Raw genomic sequence first — 18,349 nt, forward strand, 5'->3', positions numbered from 1 at the left:
TCAAGCCCCACATCAAACTCTGTGCTGACAGCTCAGAGCCTGGAGCCTGCTTCAGAATCTGTGTCTCCCTCTCTCTCTGTCCCTCCCCAACTTGTGCTCTCTCTCTCTCTCTCTCAAAAATAAATAAACATTAAAAAGAGAGAGAGAAAATTGAGAGAGAGAGAGAGAGAGAGAGAGAGAGAGGAGTGGCTGGAGAGGTAAGTAAGGCTGAGTGGGCCATCATAAGGAGTTTGACTTTTGTCCTGCTTATTATGGGAGACATTGTAGGGTTTTAGGGTGGAGAGTGACAGACCAGATTTTTGGTTGGAAAATGTCACCCCAGTGGCAGTGTGGAGGATACATCGGAAGAGGCAAGAGTGGAAACAGGGAGGCAAGTGAAGAGGCTTTTGTAGGCAACCACGGTGACTCAGTCCAAAGTGTAATAGTGGAGATGGAGAGAACAAATTCAGGACAGGTTAAGGAGGCCAGCCTGACCAAGCTTGAGACCGTCCAGATGTGGGGAGAGCTGCCAAGGAAGACCCCAGGTTTCTGGTAAGAGCCCTCATGTTAGTGGGTCTGAGCTTCAGTTCCTCATCTGTAATGTGGGGAGAGGAAGGTGGGGATTTAACGAGTTATATGTGTGACACGCTTGGAACGATGCCTGACACACTGCTCTCGTTATCATCATTATTGTTATTGCTTTGCAGTGTTGAAAACTGCAGACATTTTTTGCTTTTGTACTCAAGAATTATGAATCGATTTGGTCCATTTAAAAAAGAATAATAATTTCTGCCTGCAACCCAACAGGTCTAGTTTCCTAAGCCACCCATGCAGGGGCGCTGCTGTCAGAGCCAACCCAATTTAGTCTTCTGCCATTTCCGGTCTCTGATTTGGGGGAAAGTCAACCGCTCAGAGCCTCGATTTCCCCACCTATGAAGTGGGGCAAAAATCCCTGTTCTGCGGAGACAAAAGGCTGTTTGTATCCCGCACGGCACTGGGAGGGACTGGGTCGGGGTGACAGCCACCTGTCCAAGGTGGGGCTGTGGAAGCAGGTACCAGGTGCGCCCACTGCCTAAGCCTGGCCGGCACGGCGTGACACGTCCCCTCCGCCACACCAGAGGGCGCTGTCGCGGGCTGCAGCGCCGCCCTACCCCGGGGGCGGCGCTCCGTCCCGCCTGAGTCTTTTTCCTCCACGTGCGAACGCGGGATGGCGGCGGCGGCGGCGGTGGGTGTGAGTGAATGGGAGTGGGGGCGCTCCGGCCCGGGGTCCCCGAGCTCAGAGGGAAGCAGCAGTGGGGGCCTTCCCGCCCGGCGGCGTGGCTGACCCCCGCGGCGCTTGTAGGCACAGGACGAGGCGGCGGCGCGCGACGTGCAGCGGCTGCTGGTGCAGTTCCAGGATGAGGGCGGGCAGCTGCTGGGCTCCCCGTTCGACGTGCCCGTGGACATCACCCCGGACAAGCTGCAGCTCGTGTGCAACGCGCTGCTGGCCCAGGTGAGCGGCGGCCCGGGCGGTCCCTCTTTCCTCCCCTCGGCAGGAGGGCCTGCTCTGGGCCGGCCCGCAGGGGACCGGGAGACCCAAGGTCTGGGGTTCGGGGGTCCCAGCGCTTGCCGACACTGGGAGAACCACCCTGGCGCGCGTCCGTGGCAGTGCCACCTACGTCGGGCCACGGTCAGGAGATGTATTTCGTGTGACAGCGCTTTTCGCTTCGACCTGCGAGGTCCACCTGGGAAGAGACCGCGCGTTTTGAACGCATCGGGTACATCGTCAGATTCCGCGACGCAGCTCCTCGTTAATATCCCCTATCTGACAGTGTGGCCCAGAGGCAGTAAATTATTTGTACGATGCTATGTCGTAGGTGGTAGATTGGGAATTAGAACCCGAATGTCAGGTTCAAAACCCGTGGTCTTCTAAACCAGTGGGGCCATTCATCATTATAGTGGGGGGGGGGGGGGGGGGGGGGCTTAAAAATATAATACCTAGACCCCACCCCAGGTTTACTACACCAGACCCTGGGGTAAGGCAGAGTCTGTGTTTTCAGCCAGAGTTTTGGATGCTTCTTACACATTGTACATCATGGTGTAGCAGTTTAGAAAACGCCGCATAATCCTGTATACTGACACTAATTCTGGACTTCAGTTTTCTTTCTGGATTAGTCGTTACCAATAGGACGTTGCATTAATTAGCTGCTCTGAGCCTCAAGTTTTTTCATCTGTCAAGTGGGAATATGAATGCCTGCCTCCCAGGGTTGTTGTGAGATGCAGATAAAGGATTTTAAAGTACTATTTTAAGTATCTTGCAGTTGCTCTTGGAGGATAAAAGAGGCCTTTTGGGGTGGGCATGGTGGGGGTACCCACACCGTGGCTGGAGAGAATGAAGCTTCACCTGGCCACAGCACACTGGGGAGCACCTCTGTCTCCTATCCTTTGATGGAGGAGTTGCCCTTTGCCATTGCCCTCTAGGAGGATCCGGTGCCGCTGGCTTTCTTTGTCCACGATGCTGAGATCGTCTCATCACTGGGGAAGACGCTGGAGTCACAGGCAGTGGAGACAGAGAAGGTCCTTGACATCATCTACCAGCCACAGGCTATCTTCAGGGTCCGTGCTGTGACCCGCTGCACCAGCTCTTTGGAAGGTCACAGCGAGGCAGTCATTTCTGTGGCCTTCAGCCCCACAGGAAAGTAAGGACAGTTACAGAATCGTGGAATAGAGTGTGGGGGTACAGCCTCTGGCTGGGGTGGGGCAGATACCCCAAGTTAACAGTCAATGGGACCTCAGGCTGCCTATCATAGACCTGAGCTCAGGGCACGGGTTCCAGGTAGAGGACTTCCCCAGTGGGGTTTGGTTTTGGAGGACACCCATCTTGGAAGGGCCTTTCTTGGCCTTGATCTCAGGAGAGCTGAACTGTAGGCTTCCTGGCTGTGTGCCCCAGACAAATCACTTTCTGACTTATTTCATCATCTGTGAAACTGAGTTTGTTTGCTTTTCGCAATCCTACACAGATAACGAGAAACTCTAAATCTGATTATGGCTGTGGCCATTCCTTTTAGAAAGGAAGAAGAGAGATATGGCTGCCTTGAGGTAGGGGGTTCTTCTCCCATATGGTATCAGTGTTATACTTCTCCTCCTCAGGGGAGGGAGAAAAGTCCAGTCCCAGACTGTACGCGCAGAAGACAATTGAATAGGCAGCCAAAATGCACATGTGCCCTGTTTTGGTATAAGCCCTACCCCTTGTCTCCACTGCAGAGGTCAGGTGTCCTCTCTTCTTCCTCAGGTACCTGGCCAGTGGCTCCGGAGACACCACTGTGCGCTTCTGGGATCTCAGCACCGAGACACCCCATTTCACATGCCAGGGTCGGTATGCAGTTAGCCATTTAGAGGGAGGGTCTTAACCCAGTGGTAGGTGGGTGATCATTTACTCAGCTCTTTAGTTTCTGAGGAGGCCCAGAGCCAATTCAACCCCTTAACCCAGTTAGCAGCTGCCTGTTCCTAGGTAGAGGCTATCCTTGAACCCAGCCAGCCACTTCCAGAGACTGGACCAGAGAGAGGGTGTGGGGTTGTGAGTTGTGCTGAGTAGCAAGGAGAACCTGCCTTAAATCCAACCCCTACCACAGTGGTTCTCAAACTTGAGCATCAGAATCAACAGGGAGGCTTGTTAACCTACAGGTTGCTGGGCCCCACCCCCGAGTTTTTGTCTCTTTAGTTCTGGGATGAGGCCTGAGAATTTGCATTTCAAGTTTCCAGCTGGTGCTGATGCTGCTAGTTTGAGGTCACACTAGCTGGGTGACCTTGTGTGGGTAGGGCCTGCTCCCTAAGCTTCAGTTTTGTCATCTGGAAAATTGGGAATAATTTTTGCTTTGCTCCATACCCTTAAGTAAATTCCAGAGCACATCACACATAGAGTAATTATTGGTTGGTGAAATGTGTTTTAGTTTCACGTGTATGTATGAGTATACTAGGTTTCCAGGTAGCATGCATTTCTTACTTTTGGTCAAGGTAAAAAAAAAAAAAAAGGATTTGAAACTTTATACCACGTATCATGGAAGGAATTATTAGCGGAAGTACTATCTATGCAGCAGGATGCACGGCTGTAGCACTTGGGATGAATTCTTCCTTTGCCTAGAAAACTGCGTCTCCCCTTTTGTTTGACCAATCATTTATTCTCGGGCTAGTTGAGGAGTTTCTGCAGCGTGTCAGGCGTGCTAGGTACTGGGGATAAAGACAGATATATGCTCCTTGCTTTCTCCCTCCCCTGCTTTCCTAGGACACAGACACTGGGTCCTTAGCATATCCTGGTCCCCAGATGGCAAGAAGTTGGCCTCGGGCTGCAAGAATGGCCAGGTAGATGGTGGTCATGGTAACCAGTCAGGGACTCTGGGCTTCCTTCCTAGGACATGGGTCAAGTGAGGTTCTGGGGCCTTCAGGGAAAGATGGATTGGGGGCAGTGGGCGGGAACTTTGGTGGACCTAGGGACAGGATGGAGAGGGTTATTCAGTAAGCTTCTGTCCCTCAGATTCTCCTGTGGGACCCAAGCACAGGGAAGCAGGTGGGCAGGCCCCTCGCTGGCCACAGCAAGTGGATCACAGGCCTGAGCTGGGAGCCCCTCCACGTGTAAGTGATGCTCACAGAACTGGGGGAAGTGAGGAGCCAGGGCTTCAAGGTGGTCTCCTCCCTTGCTTGATGCAGAGGGGCTTTGCCTCAGGGGGTGGGATGGCCAGCCCGACTGACAGTACTGGCATGGCGGGCAGTGGGCTAGGGCTTCCAAATCTGTGTTGCTGCTTGAGAGGGGGCTGTTCATCATGGGCCCTGAGAGTTGCCTTGCAATGCAGCTGGGTCTTGGAGTCAGGAAGCTGTTGAGTCATTATCCCTGGCCTTTGAGCTAAGAAGGGGGGCGGGGTACTATTGCTGTTCCCACATCAGAAGTGGGGCCACATCTCCCTTCCCCTCTCCAGGAACCCCGAGTGCCGCTATGTGGCCAGCAGCTCCAAGGATGGCAGCGTGCGGGTCTGGGATACAACTGTGGGCCGCTGTGAGCGCATCCTCACCGGGCACACACAGTCAGTCACCTGTCTCCGGTGGGGAGGGGACGGGCTTCTCTACTCTGCCTCCCAGGACCGCACCATCAAAGTCTGGAGGGCTCACGATGTAAGAGCTGGAAGGGTCCAGAGAGCAGCCTGGGGAAATCTCGGGCCATGAGATGCCAGGGCTGGAAGGAATGTTGACCAGTGTGTTCTGGGATCCGGGTGGCAGGAGGTGCTTCAGGAACAGTGGGTTCCTGTGGTTGGTGCTGCATGATAGTGGAGGTTCCAGTGTTCATTAACGTGGTCCAGAAATTGCCGCTGCAGGAAGCCTGTTGTTAGCTTTATTAAACCTGCCACGTCCCAGAGTTACTTGACTGGAACCCTTTTTTTCTCACATACTTAAGTTCCTTTCCATGAAACATACTTTTGGAAACAACAATCTGGGCCAGTACCTGCATTTTGTAAGTGAGGAGAAACTTCAGCCCAGAGCGGTGATTTGATTAAGATCACAATGAACGAGGGACCTAATTCTGAGTCCCGTGTCACTGTCTTCTGGGGCTAATCTGGGGGTACCAGTTCCCTAGGGTGGAGAGGAGGGTGGGTGTGCATCTGACCGGTCTTCCTCTGCCCTAGGGTGTGCTGTGCCGGACCCTGCAAGGCCACGGCCACTGGGTGAACACCATGGCACTCAGCACTGACTACGCCCTGCGCACGGGCGCCTTCGAGCCAGCTGAGGCCTCGGTTAACGCCCAAGATCTCCGAGGGTCCTGTGAGTGCGTGGGAGAGGGCCGCCTGGGAAGGAGCCGGTTCTCGGGCTTATTGTGCAACCTGGGCCGGGGGTGTTTGCCATTTGTGTTGGATTTTCTAATCAGCCTTGTTCCTCATCTCTTCCTCTCCCCTCTGGTACCTGGCCACAGTGCAGGAGTTGAAGGAGAGGGCTCTGAGCCGATATAGCCTCGTGCGGGTGAGTGTGTGCCCGCCGCCAGCGTGCCCGGCTCCCTACTCTTCCTCCACTGGTCTCTCAAACCCTCTGCAGGCACTCAGGCCCCTCCCCCTTCTAGCCCTAGCTCAGACGTTCCTCTTCCAGAAAGTTCTTCATGAAAATCCTAGTTTTTAATCCTGAAATCTTAATGTATAGGACCATGTGATTTTGTTGCGTTCACTTGCTTATCTGTTTATTGCATTTTCTGTATTTTTTATTGTGTTTAATTTAAGTAGCACATTCATGTGGTCGAGGCTTCAAAGAACACAAAAAGGTAGATGGTGAAGAAGTCTCCCGTCTCTGTTGCCCATCCATCCTTTCCTTCTGGAAACATCCAGAGCTACTAGTGTCCTGTCTTTCCTTCCAGAGACTTCATACCTCCACATACACGTGTATGTGTACACAGGATGCAGCGTACATACACGTGTGTACAAACCCACACATAAAATCTTTCCCTTTTTTAGTACACTATTCTGTACCTTGCTTTTTCTTGTGATTATGTATCTTAGAAATTATCCCAGGTGCATAACATTTCCTTTTGCGGGAAGTGACTGCCAGGGGTCCCTTGTGAGTTGGTAGCAGGCCTGGCCTCATTTCTCCTAGTCCTGGCCTCCGTGTTGGTGTTGGGCAGTCAGTGGTGCGTTTGCTGCCCAGGTCGGGCTCTCCTGTCTGAGACCGTGCCCAACACGGTGTGCTTTCTGCCTCTCCTAGGGCCAGGGCCCAGAGAGGCTAGTGTCTGGTTCAGACGACTTCACCTTATTCCTGTGGTCCCCAGCAGGGGACAAGAAGCCCCTCGCACGGATGACGGGACACCAGGCCCTCATCAACCAGGTGCTCTTCTCCCCTGACTCCCGCATCATCGCCAGTGCCTCCTTTGACAAGTCCATCAAACTGTGGGATGGCAGGACAGGCAGGTGAGTGGAGGCGTGGGGAGGGAGAGGAAGGGCACTGGTCCTCTAGAAGGAGCTTGGCTGTGCCACTTACTTGCTGCGTGGCCTTGGCAAGCATTTGGATATTCTGAGCCTTGTCTCCTCTTTTGTAATATGCAGACCTACCTCTCAGCTTTGTTACAAGGACTAAGGGAGATGGTATATTTAGGACTGGCAATAAATGGGCACTGAAGTGCTAGTTCCTTTTGTATCAAAGGAGAGAAATGACCTTAAGACGGCCGGGATTGCAGCAGAAGCGTAGACTTGAGCTGCAGTCGTTTTCCGGCCCCCCTCAAAGTGTGGTCCACAGACCAGCTGCTGCAGCATCACCTGGGAGCTTGATAGAAATGCAGAGTCTTGGGCGCCACCCCAGACCTTAAGAATCAGAATCTGCATCTTAATAAAGTCATCAGCTGATTCTGCTCCCGTTGAAGTCTGAGAAGCCTCAGTATAACAAGATACTGTGCCCTTGAGGTTAGTCAGGTCAGCAGAGAGGCAAAGGCACGGGCAAGAAGAGAAAGGGGACGAGGGAAACCCTTGCTGGGGCCTTGCTGTCTCGGCCATTGTGGGTTTCCGTATAGCGGTCTTTGAAATAGGTCGTTCCCTTCTTTTTCAAGATAAGGAAACTGAGTCTCAGAGACTTGTCCAAAATGACAAGTCCTAATGACTTGTCCAAATAGACATAGCTAATCTGTATTGACCTGGAAGTGCCAGGTGAGCCTGGCCCACTACTCCATGCCACTTGTCAGCAAGCAACTTGTGTTAGGGGGATATCAGGCAGATGGGCTGAGCAGGGACAACACTGGATTCGAAGTCATGCAAAGTTGTCCAGATACGGAGGGCACAGGGGCCCCTTCAGACCTAATACCCATCATCACTTTCCTGGCCCAGGTACCTGGCTTCCCTGCGTGGCCACGTGGCTGCTGTGTACCAGATTGCGTGGTCAGCCGATAGCCGGCTCCTGGTCAGTGGTAGCAGTGACAGCACGCTGAAGGTGTGGGATGTGAAGGGCCAGAAGCTGGCTGCTGATCTTCCAGGCCACGCAGATGAGGTATGGCTGACCTCGTGAGCAGAGGTGGGGCAGGTAGGGGTTGAAGCCTGGCCCTCCTGCCCCACCCCCTTCCGACACCTTACCTGCTTCTCCCCACCCCCACCTCTGTTTAGGTATATGCTGTCGACTGGAGTCCAGATGGCCAGAGAGTGGCAAGTGGTGGGAAGGACAAATGCCTCCGGATGTGAGTTTTGGGGAGGTGGCGGTTGGTGTGCTTGGCTCTCCTGCCCTTAAGTTGGCCACTCCTTGCACCTTTCCCTTCTGGCGTAGAATTCTAAGGGTTCTCCAGGTGCCTAAGACAGCATGTGGTGCCACGTTCTCTTGGTGGTTAAGAGGGAGAACTGCAGAATAACCGTGATTATGGGAGACCCTGACGGTGCTCTCCGAAGGGCGAGCCCAGAGTCCCTCCAGCATGAGGCGGTAGTTCTTAGAACACTGGGTTTTGAAGGCGTCACACCTAGTTCCGATCCTGGTTCTGACTTTGTGCGGTTTTGGAGAGCGTGGTTCACCTGCCTCCTGAGAGTTGTCAAGCCTCAGTAGATGGGAAGATAGGAGGCGAACACACTTAGGAACCCAAAGCACGTGTACTTGTAAATGTTGTCATTGTTTGCTATCAGATGACCTTGGTGGGCATCTGAGAGGCCAGGCCCTGGGATGAGGTCTCGGCCGGGGAAGGCAGTGGGTGCCCAGCGTTGAGTTTGGGTGGCCAGAGCAGAAATGGTAGCCAGTCTCTTAATGACCAAGTGAATACAGGTTCTCCCCCGTAGTGGGCTCCTGGGATTATATGGCAGCCTCCCCTTCCCAAGATAGGATCCCCATGCTGTTCCCTCCCCTTCTCCACAGATGGAGGAGATGAGAAATCCCAAGTTCTTGGACTCCCACCTGGACTCAGCTGCTGCCAGTGCCCGCCCTGACAGAGACCAAAGGCCAGGGTGGTGCCCCTGTGAACCAGTGTGGTCTGCTGTCCTTGGACAGACCCCAGTGAGGTCCCTCCCCAGAGCAGGAGGTCGAAGTTACGGGAGAATATCACTGGGCTCAGCCCTTGGCCACCACCCCCCCCCTTCCCGGCCCCCCCCCGCCCCCCCGCCAGGCAGTGACCAGACCCTTGCTGCTGCCCCTCCTCCTTTCCTGAATGTTCTCTCTATTCAGCATCAGACCCTGGATCCTGTGACCAAATAAATAACTTCTATTTTGTGTGTTCGGGTTAATTCCTTGTCCCCAAGGCTCACCCAAGGGCTGTGCTGAGTCAGCCTGTCTAACCCTTCCCTCCGGGCCACACCAAAGCCATACTGACTGGGAGGTGGCCTTTCTTCTCTTTCTCTTGTGCCTACAAGGGAGAGGCTCATTGTGGCTGGGGGCGCTGGTGGAAGCCATAGGATAGTGGCCAGAGGATGATGTGAGCTTGTGCTGTCCAGTGTGGCAGATGCTAGCGACATGTGGCTGTGTTTACCAGAATTCCACATGGTTAGAAGTGCAGTTCTGTGATGCTAGCTGAAGGCTACTCACTGCACCGGACGGCACAGATGGAGAACACCTTCACCAGCCCATGGAGTTGTGCGGGCCAGTGTTGTTCTAGGGCTGCTTTTGTCTGCCCCTCTCTCACACAACACACTTCCTGAGCTCCTGCAGTGCACCGAGCACTGTGCCGGGCTCTCAGGGTACAGAGCAGAAGGTGACCGCTGTCCCAGGGGGCTCCCTCTAACAGCGTGCAGTAGTGAGGGCTCTAGCAGAAGTGGATGTGATGTGACATGGGAGGATGGTTCTCTGCCCCATAAGGACTGTCACACAGTGAAAGGAATCCCCACCAGATGTCCTCAAATGCTTGAACAAAGTCTTGCCTCCCATGCATCCTGCCTTTGCTTTGTCCCGTTTCAATGCTCCGGCAGTTCGATTCTTGTACGGACTGCTCAAGGCCACGGCATTTCTAACCTCTTATCCCCCGCCCACCATGCCTTTGTGATTTTGCACATCATCTGGATGTGCTCCGTCTCCACCTTGTGTGTCTCTGCAGGGAGGCTGCAGGAAGGGCAAAGGGGGCCACCAGTGGCGGAGTTCCTACCCTGTGCACTCGTTCTATGTGCTCACGTGATCCTCATGGGACCCCTACTGTCCTGCCCGTAGGGTTTTCACCTCCCTAAACAGCCCAGGAATCTTAGATGGTTTGTCCGTGCCCTCACATCCAGGAAAAACTACGATTAGAGCAGACCCTGCCCCATAACCTGTGCACTTTGTGCCACGTCCTTCCAGAGCTTGTTGACTATCGACGAGCTGCCACCACCTCTGTCCAGTGTTGCTGTTTATCCCAGTGTATGTGCGTTTTAGTCTTTAACATTTCTTCCTCCCCCAGGGAAAGGGGGATATGTTCCATATCCCCCCAGCCCCCGACCCAGACTCTCGGTCCTGGCAGAAGCTAGGAAGGTGAATGGCAGCCAGCCCGGCTGTCAACACGAAGCACAATTCGGTATGCTGGGTGACCTGCAGTGCTTTAATAAGGGACTGGACCCAGCCCAGATCTGGGGAGGAGGATGCCGAGCAGCTGTAGGCAATAGCTGACCAGACCTGGCCTGTGGCGTCTCCAGGTGAATGGAGCTCCTATCTAGCCTAGGCCCGGGCCCAGGAGTGTAGATTTGGGAGCATCGCCACCAGGCTCTGGGCAGGGTGGTCAGCAGTTCCCTGGCATGGTGCTGGTGGTACATCTCACGATTCTGGTTCCTGAGAGCCCTGGGCTGAGGCTGAAGCTGAAGATAGGTGAGGGGCTTCCCGGGGCCCTTCTTAGTAGGGAAATAGGTATTCCAGATCTTCCAGCTTCCGCATCTCCTCCAACCCGATGGAGACGGTTTTCCGCTGGGGTTCCTTGCGCTGCACGGTGATCTGGATGGGGTTGTTCTCGGGGAAGCTGTTCAAGTCAGTGGCCACGGTTGCAAACTGAAATAAAACAAACTCAGAATTCCATCCCAGACCTGACCCTAGCTCAGCTCTTCATCTCTGCAACCCCCTTGTTGTTTGCCAAATGGGATCTTATGTAGCCTTACCGCCTGTTCGCGGACTCCAGAAACAGGTACAAACCAGTGCCTTCTCTGTCGTGTGAGGTTTCCAACCACAGTTGTCTGGGCCTCTCCTCCCGTGCCCCTGCCCACCTCCCTTCCCTTCTTCGTCCCCCTTTCGCCTCTTCCCTGTGTTTCCCTCGGTGCCCTTAACTTCCTGGCCCACTCACGATTATTATGAGTTGAAGAATCCCAAAAGTAGTGGCTTTGGAAGCTGAACATTACAGAGGTGCTGGTGAATATATCAGTTTGCATTCCCAGTGGGCCCCACAGTGGTGTAATCCTTAAACCTCCCAGAAGGAAGCAGCCTGGAATTCATGCTCATCCGCCCAGGCAGAAAGGCAGCCAGCAAGAAGATGAGTTGCCTCCAAATCCCCTGACCTCCCGGCCCTCTTCTCCCAGGGCTCACTTTGTAGGGCTTGCACCACTTCCCCACCCCGGCTGTGTTGGCCGCACGGACAGTGAGGCAGTAACTCGTGTTAGGCTTCAGCTCCATCAGCTTGACAGTAGTGCCCAAGATCTTGTTGAAGATCCACGGGCGATTCTTTGTCTTGGGCGGCTCATTGTCTTTTGTCTTGACCACCTCCTGCAACAGGACCTGGTAGAAACTGACCTGCTGCTTGCCCAGGGAATACGTCCAGGAAATCTAGAAGAGACCCCCCGCCACCAGGCTTCCTCAGACCTGCTCCAGGCTGTCCTCCCCTCACCTCCCACCCCCAACCATGGGTCCGAATGCCCCACTCCCATCCCCTGTCCCTCCTGGGGCTGAGGCAGGTCTGATGGAAGGGATAAGGCATGCTACAGGCCTGTAGCATTTGCAACTCTCCCTGGGCAGCCCCACCCACCTCAGGGTGTGCCCCCAGCCCATATTTCTTCTAGACTAGTTGAGAGGGACCTTAGAGATCATCTTGTGCACCTCACTCCTTGCAGATGAGATTACGGGTTCAGAGAAGGCGGGTGGCTGGCCCGTGGTCACACAGAGTGACAGAGCCAAAGTTCAAACCAGTAGTTCCAGAGCCCACATACTTTGTGCTACAACAGTGGTTGCCAAGCCTGGCTAAGGAGCTGGGGGAGTTTTTATAACACTGCAGATTCCTGGCCATGCTGTCTTCTCTCAGGTCTCCCATTACCAATTTCTCCTCCATCTAGGCCAGTGGTTCTCAAAGTTGGGTGTGCATCAGAACCCCCTAGAGGACCTGTTAAAACAGACTGCTGGCCCCCACAGTTTCTGATTCAGTAGGCCCAGGTGGAGGGGGAGGAGAGGAGAATTTAAATTTCAAACATGTTGCCATACGATGCTGACACTGTTGGTGGTCTGGGAACCACACTTGGAGAGACACTGCTCATCTGGGACTTCCAGATTTATCTTCCTAAAATACAGCTCAAATATCACCTTATATCACCAGATAGAAGGCTTTGCAAAAAGCTGCTCTCTACTGCTTACAGAAAAATCTATACAGTAGTCTAACGTTGCAGGACCTCCAAAAAAATGACTCCAGGCTAACTTCCCCCAGTCTGTTCCCTGTCCTGGACCTGGAACAGTGCTACTCAACATGAGGCCTATCAGCACCACCTGGGAATTTGTTAGTGGTGCAAATTCTCAGGCCCCACCCCAGACCTACTGAATCAGAATCTCTAGGGATGAGGCCCAGGAATCTCATTTTTAAGAAGACGGTTGGCTCTGCAGGCACAGAAAAGTGCGAGAGCCCTACATTGGGACCTGGCTGTTTGCTCCCACTTCTTCCCACTTGTGAGGTGTTGCTAGTGTCAACCCCTCCATGGAATGTCTTTCTCCCATCCCTGGATGTTTAAATCCTACCTCTGCGTCCCAGCTCAAATGCTACCAAAGCCACCAAGCTTATTCCTACACCTGGAAGTAATTTTTCTTTCCCCCTGAATTCCTGGTGGCACTTGATCTGAACTCTGCCCACAGAACTGCATCCAATCCAGCTTGCACTGGAGTGCTTTACAGACATGGCCTCTCTCCTGTGCCAGGAGCGTGAGGTCAGGATGCAGGTGGTAGGCATCTTCGCACTCCCTGTGGAGCTCAGCTCAGTGCCTGGCACACGGGGGCGGCCAGTAAGCCTGAACCTGAAGGCACGAAGAGGGAAACTCACCACAGCCGTGGAGTCACTGACTGTGTGTTCGCAGATGAAGGGCGCCTCCGGCACATCCATGACCACAGAGGACTCTGAGGGTGTTGAGGAGGTGTCTGTGTCCAGCTCAGGGTTGTCAAGGTCCAGCAGGCCCCCAGGGACTATTTGGGACTTCGATGGACGGGGGCAGAGAGCCAGGTTCCTCTTGTGTGTGTCGTTGCCCATCGAGGAGAGGCTGAGTTTGTTCAGCTCCCCCTCTAGCATCCCTGCAAAGAAGCTGCTATTGGGCTGGGTCACAGCCAGTTTGATGGGATTCAACAAGGTGGATGAGAGTGGGGAGATGCTGGTGTCGTCAGAGCTGCATTCAGAATCCTCCACTGGCATCGGCTTCCTGAGTGGGAGGGAGACAGGTGAGCCACTGAAGGAGGCCACCCCAGCCCATGCAGCTGGGAAGCTCCCCGAAGGCAGGCCTTGAGCCTGACTCGCCAGTAACCCCAGATGCTTCTGAATAGCTCAGAACATCCTTATCACCCTGCAGCAGTCCATTCAACCCACCAGGGCACTTACTGAAAGATGCAGATTCCCGGTCCCTGCCTCACCCCCCCGCCCCGCTTTGGGATGCGACTGGGGAAGCTACTAAAGTATCTTTAATAAGATCTTCAGATGATTCTGAGGCATGTGTTCTGAGGCCCAGAATTTGGGAAACACTGCTAAAATCTTAAGTCCTCCTTCCACAGCAGGGTGCAAATACCCTGGGGAATGCCCAAACCAATCTAGTGGGGTATGGAAAAATATCTAAGTGTCTAAATTAAAAATAATTAAGCTTTACTAATACTTGCTACTGTTGAACAGTAATTACTAATTTCTTAGATTTTGCAACATTTAACAATATTTATTAATATGTAGCATGTAAAGTTAACAATAGTACACATAAATATGAATATATTGGGGTAAAAGCTCAAAAACCTTTCTTCCATTCTAATTTTGTTAAATTATGAAATATTTTAGACATACACGAGATATCAAGAATAATATATTAATATATAATAATGCATGGTGATTATAGTTAGTACTACTATACAGTATGTTTGAAAGTTGCTAAGAAAGGGGCACCTGGGTGGCTCAGTCGGTTGAGCGTCCGACTTCAGCTCAGGTCAGGATCTCATGAACTGTGAGTTCGAGCCCCGCGTCTGGCTCTGTGCTGACAGCTCAGAGCCTGGAGCCCATTTCAGATTCTGTGTCTCCCTCTCTCTGCCCCTTCCCCACTCATGCTCTGTGTCTCTCAAAAATGAATAAACATTAAAAAAAATTTTTTTTTAAACAAAAAGAAGAAGAACGTTGCTAAGAAAGTAGAACTTGAAAGTTCTTATCATAAGAAATAAGTCTATAACCATGTGTGGTGATGGATGGTAATGAAACTTACTGGGATAATCACTTCATAATACACACATGTATCAAATCATGTACACCTTCTAAAGCCTCCGCAGTACAGTTAAAGCCCCTGACACTTGTGTCCTCCTCCGCAGTCTGCATCCTCCTGCTCAGAGGTAACCAGTACAGCACATTCCAAATTTTGTGTTTATCCTTTTTTTTTTTTTTAATTTTTTTTTCAACATTTATTTATTTTTGGGACAGATAGAGACAGAGCATGAATGGGGGAGGGGCAGAGAGAGGGAGACACAGAATCGGAAACAGGCTCCAGGCTCTGAGCCATCAGCCCAGAGCCCGACGGAGGGCTCGAACTCACGGACCGCGAGATCGTGACCTGGCTGAAGTCGGACGCTCAACCGACTGAGCCACCCAGGCGCCCCGTGTTTATTCTTCATGTGTGTTTCTAAAGCTTTGTTACATGTGTACGCTATCCTTACACAAGTTGTTACTTTGCATATTTTAAAACTTCATATAAATAAATGGTGTCATATCCATCAGCAGCTTGCTTTTTTCATTCAACATTGGTTTTTTTAGATTCATGTGTATTGATACATGTAGTTCTGGTTCAGACACTTTAACTGTTGTACACTTTCCATTACATGGACATTTGTCTTGTTACCAATTCTTTGCTATTACAAAGAAAAACCTTGTACATGTTTCCTTAGTTTGTTTTTTTGTTTGTTTGTTTGGTTGTTTTTTTTTTTTTTTTTTTTTTTACTGATGTAGTCCAGAATCCAAAAAGGTTGGGTCTCAAATCTTTTTTTTTTTTTTTCCTTGACCAGAAGGAAGAAATACATACTACCTGGAATCCTGGTATACTCATACATGCATGTAAAACTGAAACACATTTCACGAACCAGTAATTACTCTATGTGTGATGTGCTCTGGAATTTTCTATTCTTCTGTTTCATTTTTATAATCCTGGTCTCTGTCAACTCCAGTAATGGATCACAACCCACATGTTGAAGAGCAGTGGTATAGCAGGAGCAGTCACTGGGCCTTTGGGGACCAAGTACCCTAACCAAGGTCACAAGGTGAGTTGAAGGCAGAGGTTGAACCAGAACCCAGATCTCCTGGGTCCCATGCCTCACAGCTCCCATCTGCCTCTGGTGCATTCTGGCTCCTCTCCTCTGCTTCTTACCCCATTTCTCCAGCTGCTCCGGACAGATCCAGCAATCAATACGCATGCCCGGAGCCCTCACTCCAGGCCAACCACTGGCTTCATGGCTGATGGATATGCCAACTTTTCCTTGAGTTCCAGCCCCAAAGACTACCTCCTGAGAAATCCTGATCCGCCCAAACCTTCTATGCTAGCCTTTGGTGAACATTTGCCATAGGTGACTCCCCCATCAAGGCCCTTTGTAGGCTGGAATCTTGTATTTAGGTCACTTATACTTCAGATCGTCCTAATGAGTCTCTATTTATCTATAAGATTTAAAGCAATTTTTTAAGCTAATCTCTACACCCAACACAGGGATCGAACCCACAACCACAAGATCAGAGAGTCACATGCTCTACCGACTGAGCCAGCCAGGCACCCCAAGAATATCTGTTTTAGATTCTCTTATTCAAAAGAGCAGTGCTGAAGTGGGCACAGAAAGTAGTTAAGTATTGAGCTATATGCTGGACAAAAATTTTTTATGCTCTTCATGACAGCTCTGCTGGATGGGTGTTAGCCCCATTTTGCAAATGAGGGACTGAAGGTCCCTGATCTTAATTAGTCTATAGTCATGTATCTTAAGTGATAGAACTTGGATTTGAACTTGGGCTCCTAGCCCAAGATTTTCCTGTCATATCACATGACATTTCCTACAAGTATCTGTCACTTTAGCCACACCTGCTTACTTATAGGTCCCTTAGGGACTGGACGTCATATCCCTTTCATGTAATCAAGACTAGCTACACAGTTCATGGGGCCACTTCTTCAAAATTATTAAGAATTTCTAGACAGTGACAGCCATGTCTGGTTCCTCAAGGTGTCCTGTCATAGCACAGATTGGGCTTATCATTCTTTTTTTTTTTTTTTTTTGAACGTTTATTTATTTTTTGGGGACAGAGAGAGACAGAGCATGAACGGGGGAGGGGCAGAGAGAGAGGGAGACACAGAATCGGAAACAGGCTCCAGGCTCTGAGCCATCAGCCCAGAGCCTGACGCGGGGCTCGAACTCCCGGACCGCGAGATCGTGACCTGGCTGAAGTCGGACGCTTAACCGACTGTGCCACCCAGGCGCCCCTGGGCTTATCATTCTTGATTCTTGCCGAACATCTCCAAATACACACACACACACACACACACACACACACCAGACTGAGAGCTCCTTCAAGGCAGGGGCTGGGTTTTTCAACTCTGCATTCCTAGAACTTGACATTAGGCCAGATACCTTAGAGATGCTCAGAGAATTTTGTGGAACAAACTAAAGAGAACCCAGAATCACTGAGGAAGAACAATAAACTTCAGGCTGACAGCAGGCAGACTATTGGGGGGACATAATCAGGCAGGCAAAGGCACCAAAAGGGGGGACTGAGGAAGAGGAGCCATGGGGAATGGAATGGACTAGGGGTGTCTGTATGGGGGTGTGGGAGTGGGGAGGACCACAGCTAGGCAAAGCAGGATAAAAAGTACCGTCAACAAAACTCTAATCCTCGAAGGCCTTTTGGAGCAGGAGGCCTCCAAGCCTCCAAGAACTGATTTGGGGTCAGACATCCAAAGTGCAACCTGTACACGTGCCGTGCTCTTCCCGGGGAGTTCAGGGACCAAGCTGTGACAGGTCAAGGAAGCAGCATCGCTTTTCCGGGACCCTCTCCTTGCCCCTCAGCTCCGGGCCTTAGAAAGAAGGAAAGGACCAGACTTGTGTCTTACGGTAGATTGATGGGATCTTCCTCCAAGAAGTTAACCAAACTGCCTCTTGTGGAAAGTGGGAGTCCTTTGGTAGTGACGGTCCTGTTCATAGACTTGGGGTTTGGAAAAGGCTTTGACATTTGATAGAGTGCATTCAGAACATTGAGGTTTTCCTTCTTCAGCATGGCCTCCCCCCCATCTCCCACTTTACACAGTGCCCTTGATGCCATCTTGTCTGTTTGGGGACCGCAGCCGTCACCACACAGCTGACAGGAAGCAGAGAGAAACTGGGGGCAGTGGACCCACCCTTAGTTTGTGTGGGCTGGGGGTGCAATGAGCTGACTTCATAATCACGGCAGAGTGTAACAATTAGGGGCCAGCCTCCCCCTTGATCGGAGGCTGCTGCCGCCCAGGGCCAGTGTTAGGAGTGGGGTACAAGGGACAGGCTACATCATCCCTTGGGCCCCTTCCAGTTTTAATGCTCTGTGGTTACAGCAACCCTGTCCTTCTCTTCTCTGAAGATCTCAAAATGCTTACCACCTGTTCCCTTTGGAGCTGCTCTGGGAAGAGGAGGAGCAGGTGGTAAGAGAAAGGCTCCCGGGGGCAGGTGGGAGTCGGCAGGGGCCCTGGGAGACAGGCAGCACTGAAATGGGTCTCTGGGAGGGGGGAGTTTGTCTCCAGAACGCTGAGGCTCTATATCCAGAAATCCTGGGCAGCAAACCCCAACTATGTCAGTAGGCACAGGGAAAGTCCAGATGGCTCATGGGGTTCACAGCCCACATACAGCCAGGTTTTGCTGCTAGAACTCTAAATGTGCCACATCCTCACCCCGAGCGTCTCTGTGTGTTGAGTGACAACGGTGGATGCTGCACAGGGATACAAATATGGGCCAGACATGTTTCTGTTCTCAAGGAAACCACCTTACCGTAGGAAAACCGACACATAACTCCGGGAGTGGTTAGAGTGGGTTTGCACTCACA

The 18,349-nt window shown here is 51.9% G+C and overlaps 2 protein-coding genes across 4 annotated transcripts; one reads left to right on the forward strand and one right to left on the reverse strand.

Annotated features, from left to right (window-relative positions):
- The first annotated feature begins 1,159 nt into the window (after window positions 1-1,159).
- NLE1 (notchless homolog 1) lies at window positions 1,160-9,021 on the forward strand. 2 transcript variants are annotated; one of them, XM_040455204.1, is made up of 13 exons: window positions 1,160-1,210; window positions 1,322-1,471; window positions 2,440-2,657; window positions 3,251-3,330; window positions 4,241-4,317; window positions 4,490-4,587; window positions 4,929-5,121; window positions 5,631-5,766; window positions 5,915-5,961; window positions 6,691-6,893; window positions 7,800-7,959; window positions 8,073-8,143; window positions 8,803-9,021. In XM_040455204.1, exons 1-13 carry the CDS (start codon window positions 1,187-1,189, stop codon window positions 8,813-8,815), a joined length of 1,470 nt encoding a protein of 489 aa, XP_040311138.1. In that variant the 5' UTR covers window positions 1,160-1,186; the 3' UTR covers window positions 8,816-9,021. The 2 variants fall into 2 exon arrangements, with proteins under 2 accessions (XP_040311138.1, XP_040311139.1); XM_040455205.1 differs by having other exon boundaries at window positions 1,165-1,204.
- A 1,402-nt stretch (window positions 9,022-10,423) lies between these two features.
- Window positions 10,424-17,942, reverse strand: FNDC8 (fibronectin type III domain containing 8). 2 transcript variants are annotated; one of them, XM_040455208.1, is made up of 4 exons: window positions 17,391-17,942; window positions 13,121-13,490; window positions 11,440-11,649; window positions 10,424-10,884 (listed from the first exon to the last, which is right to left on the reverse strand). In XM_040455208.1, the coding sequence occupies exons 1-4, from the start codon at window positions 17,597-17,599 to the stop codon at window positions 10,732-10,734; spliced, it is 942 nt and encodes a 313-aa protein (XP_040311142.1). In that variant the 5' UTR covers window positions 17,600-17,942; the 3' UTR covers window positions 10,424-10,731. The 2 variants fall into 2 exon arrangements, with proteins under 2 accessions (XP_040311142.1, XP_040311141.1); XM_040455207.1 differs by having other exon boundaries at window positions 11,413-11,649; window positions 17,391-17,934.
- Window positions 17,943-18,349: the final 407 nt, after the last annotated feature.

The sequence above is a fragment of the Herpailurus yagouaroundi genome, unplaced genomic scaffold, assembly GCF_014898765.1.
Source record: "Herpailurus yagouaroundi ecotype Mexico unplaced genomic scaffold, PumYag 215, whole genome shotgun sequence".
NCBI classification, from domain to species: Eukaryota; Metazoa; Chordata; class Mammalia; order Carnivora; family Felidae; genus Herpailurus; species Herpailurus yagouaroundi.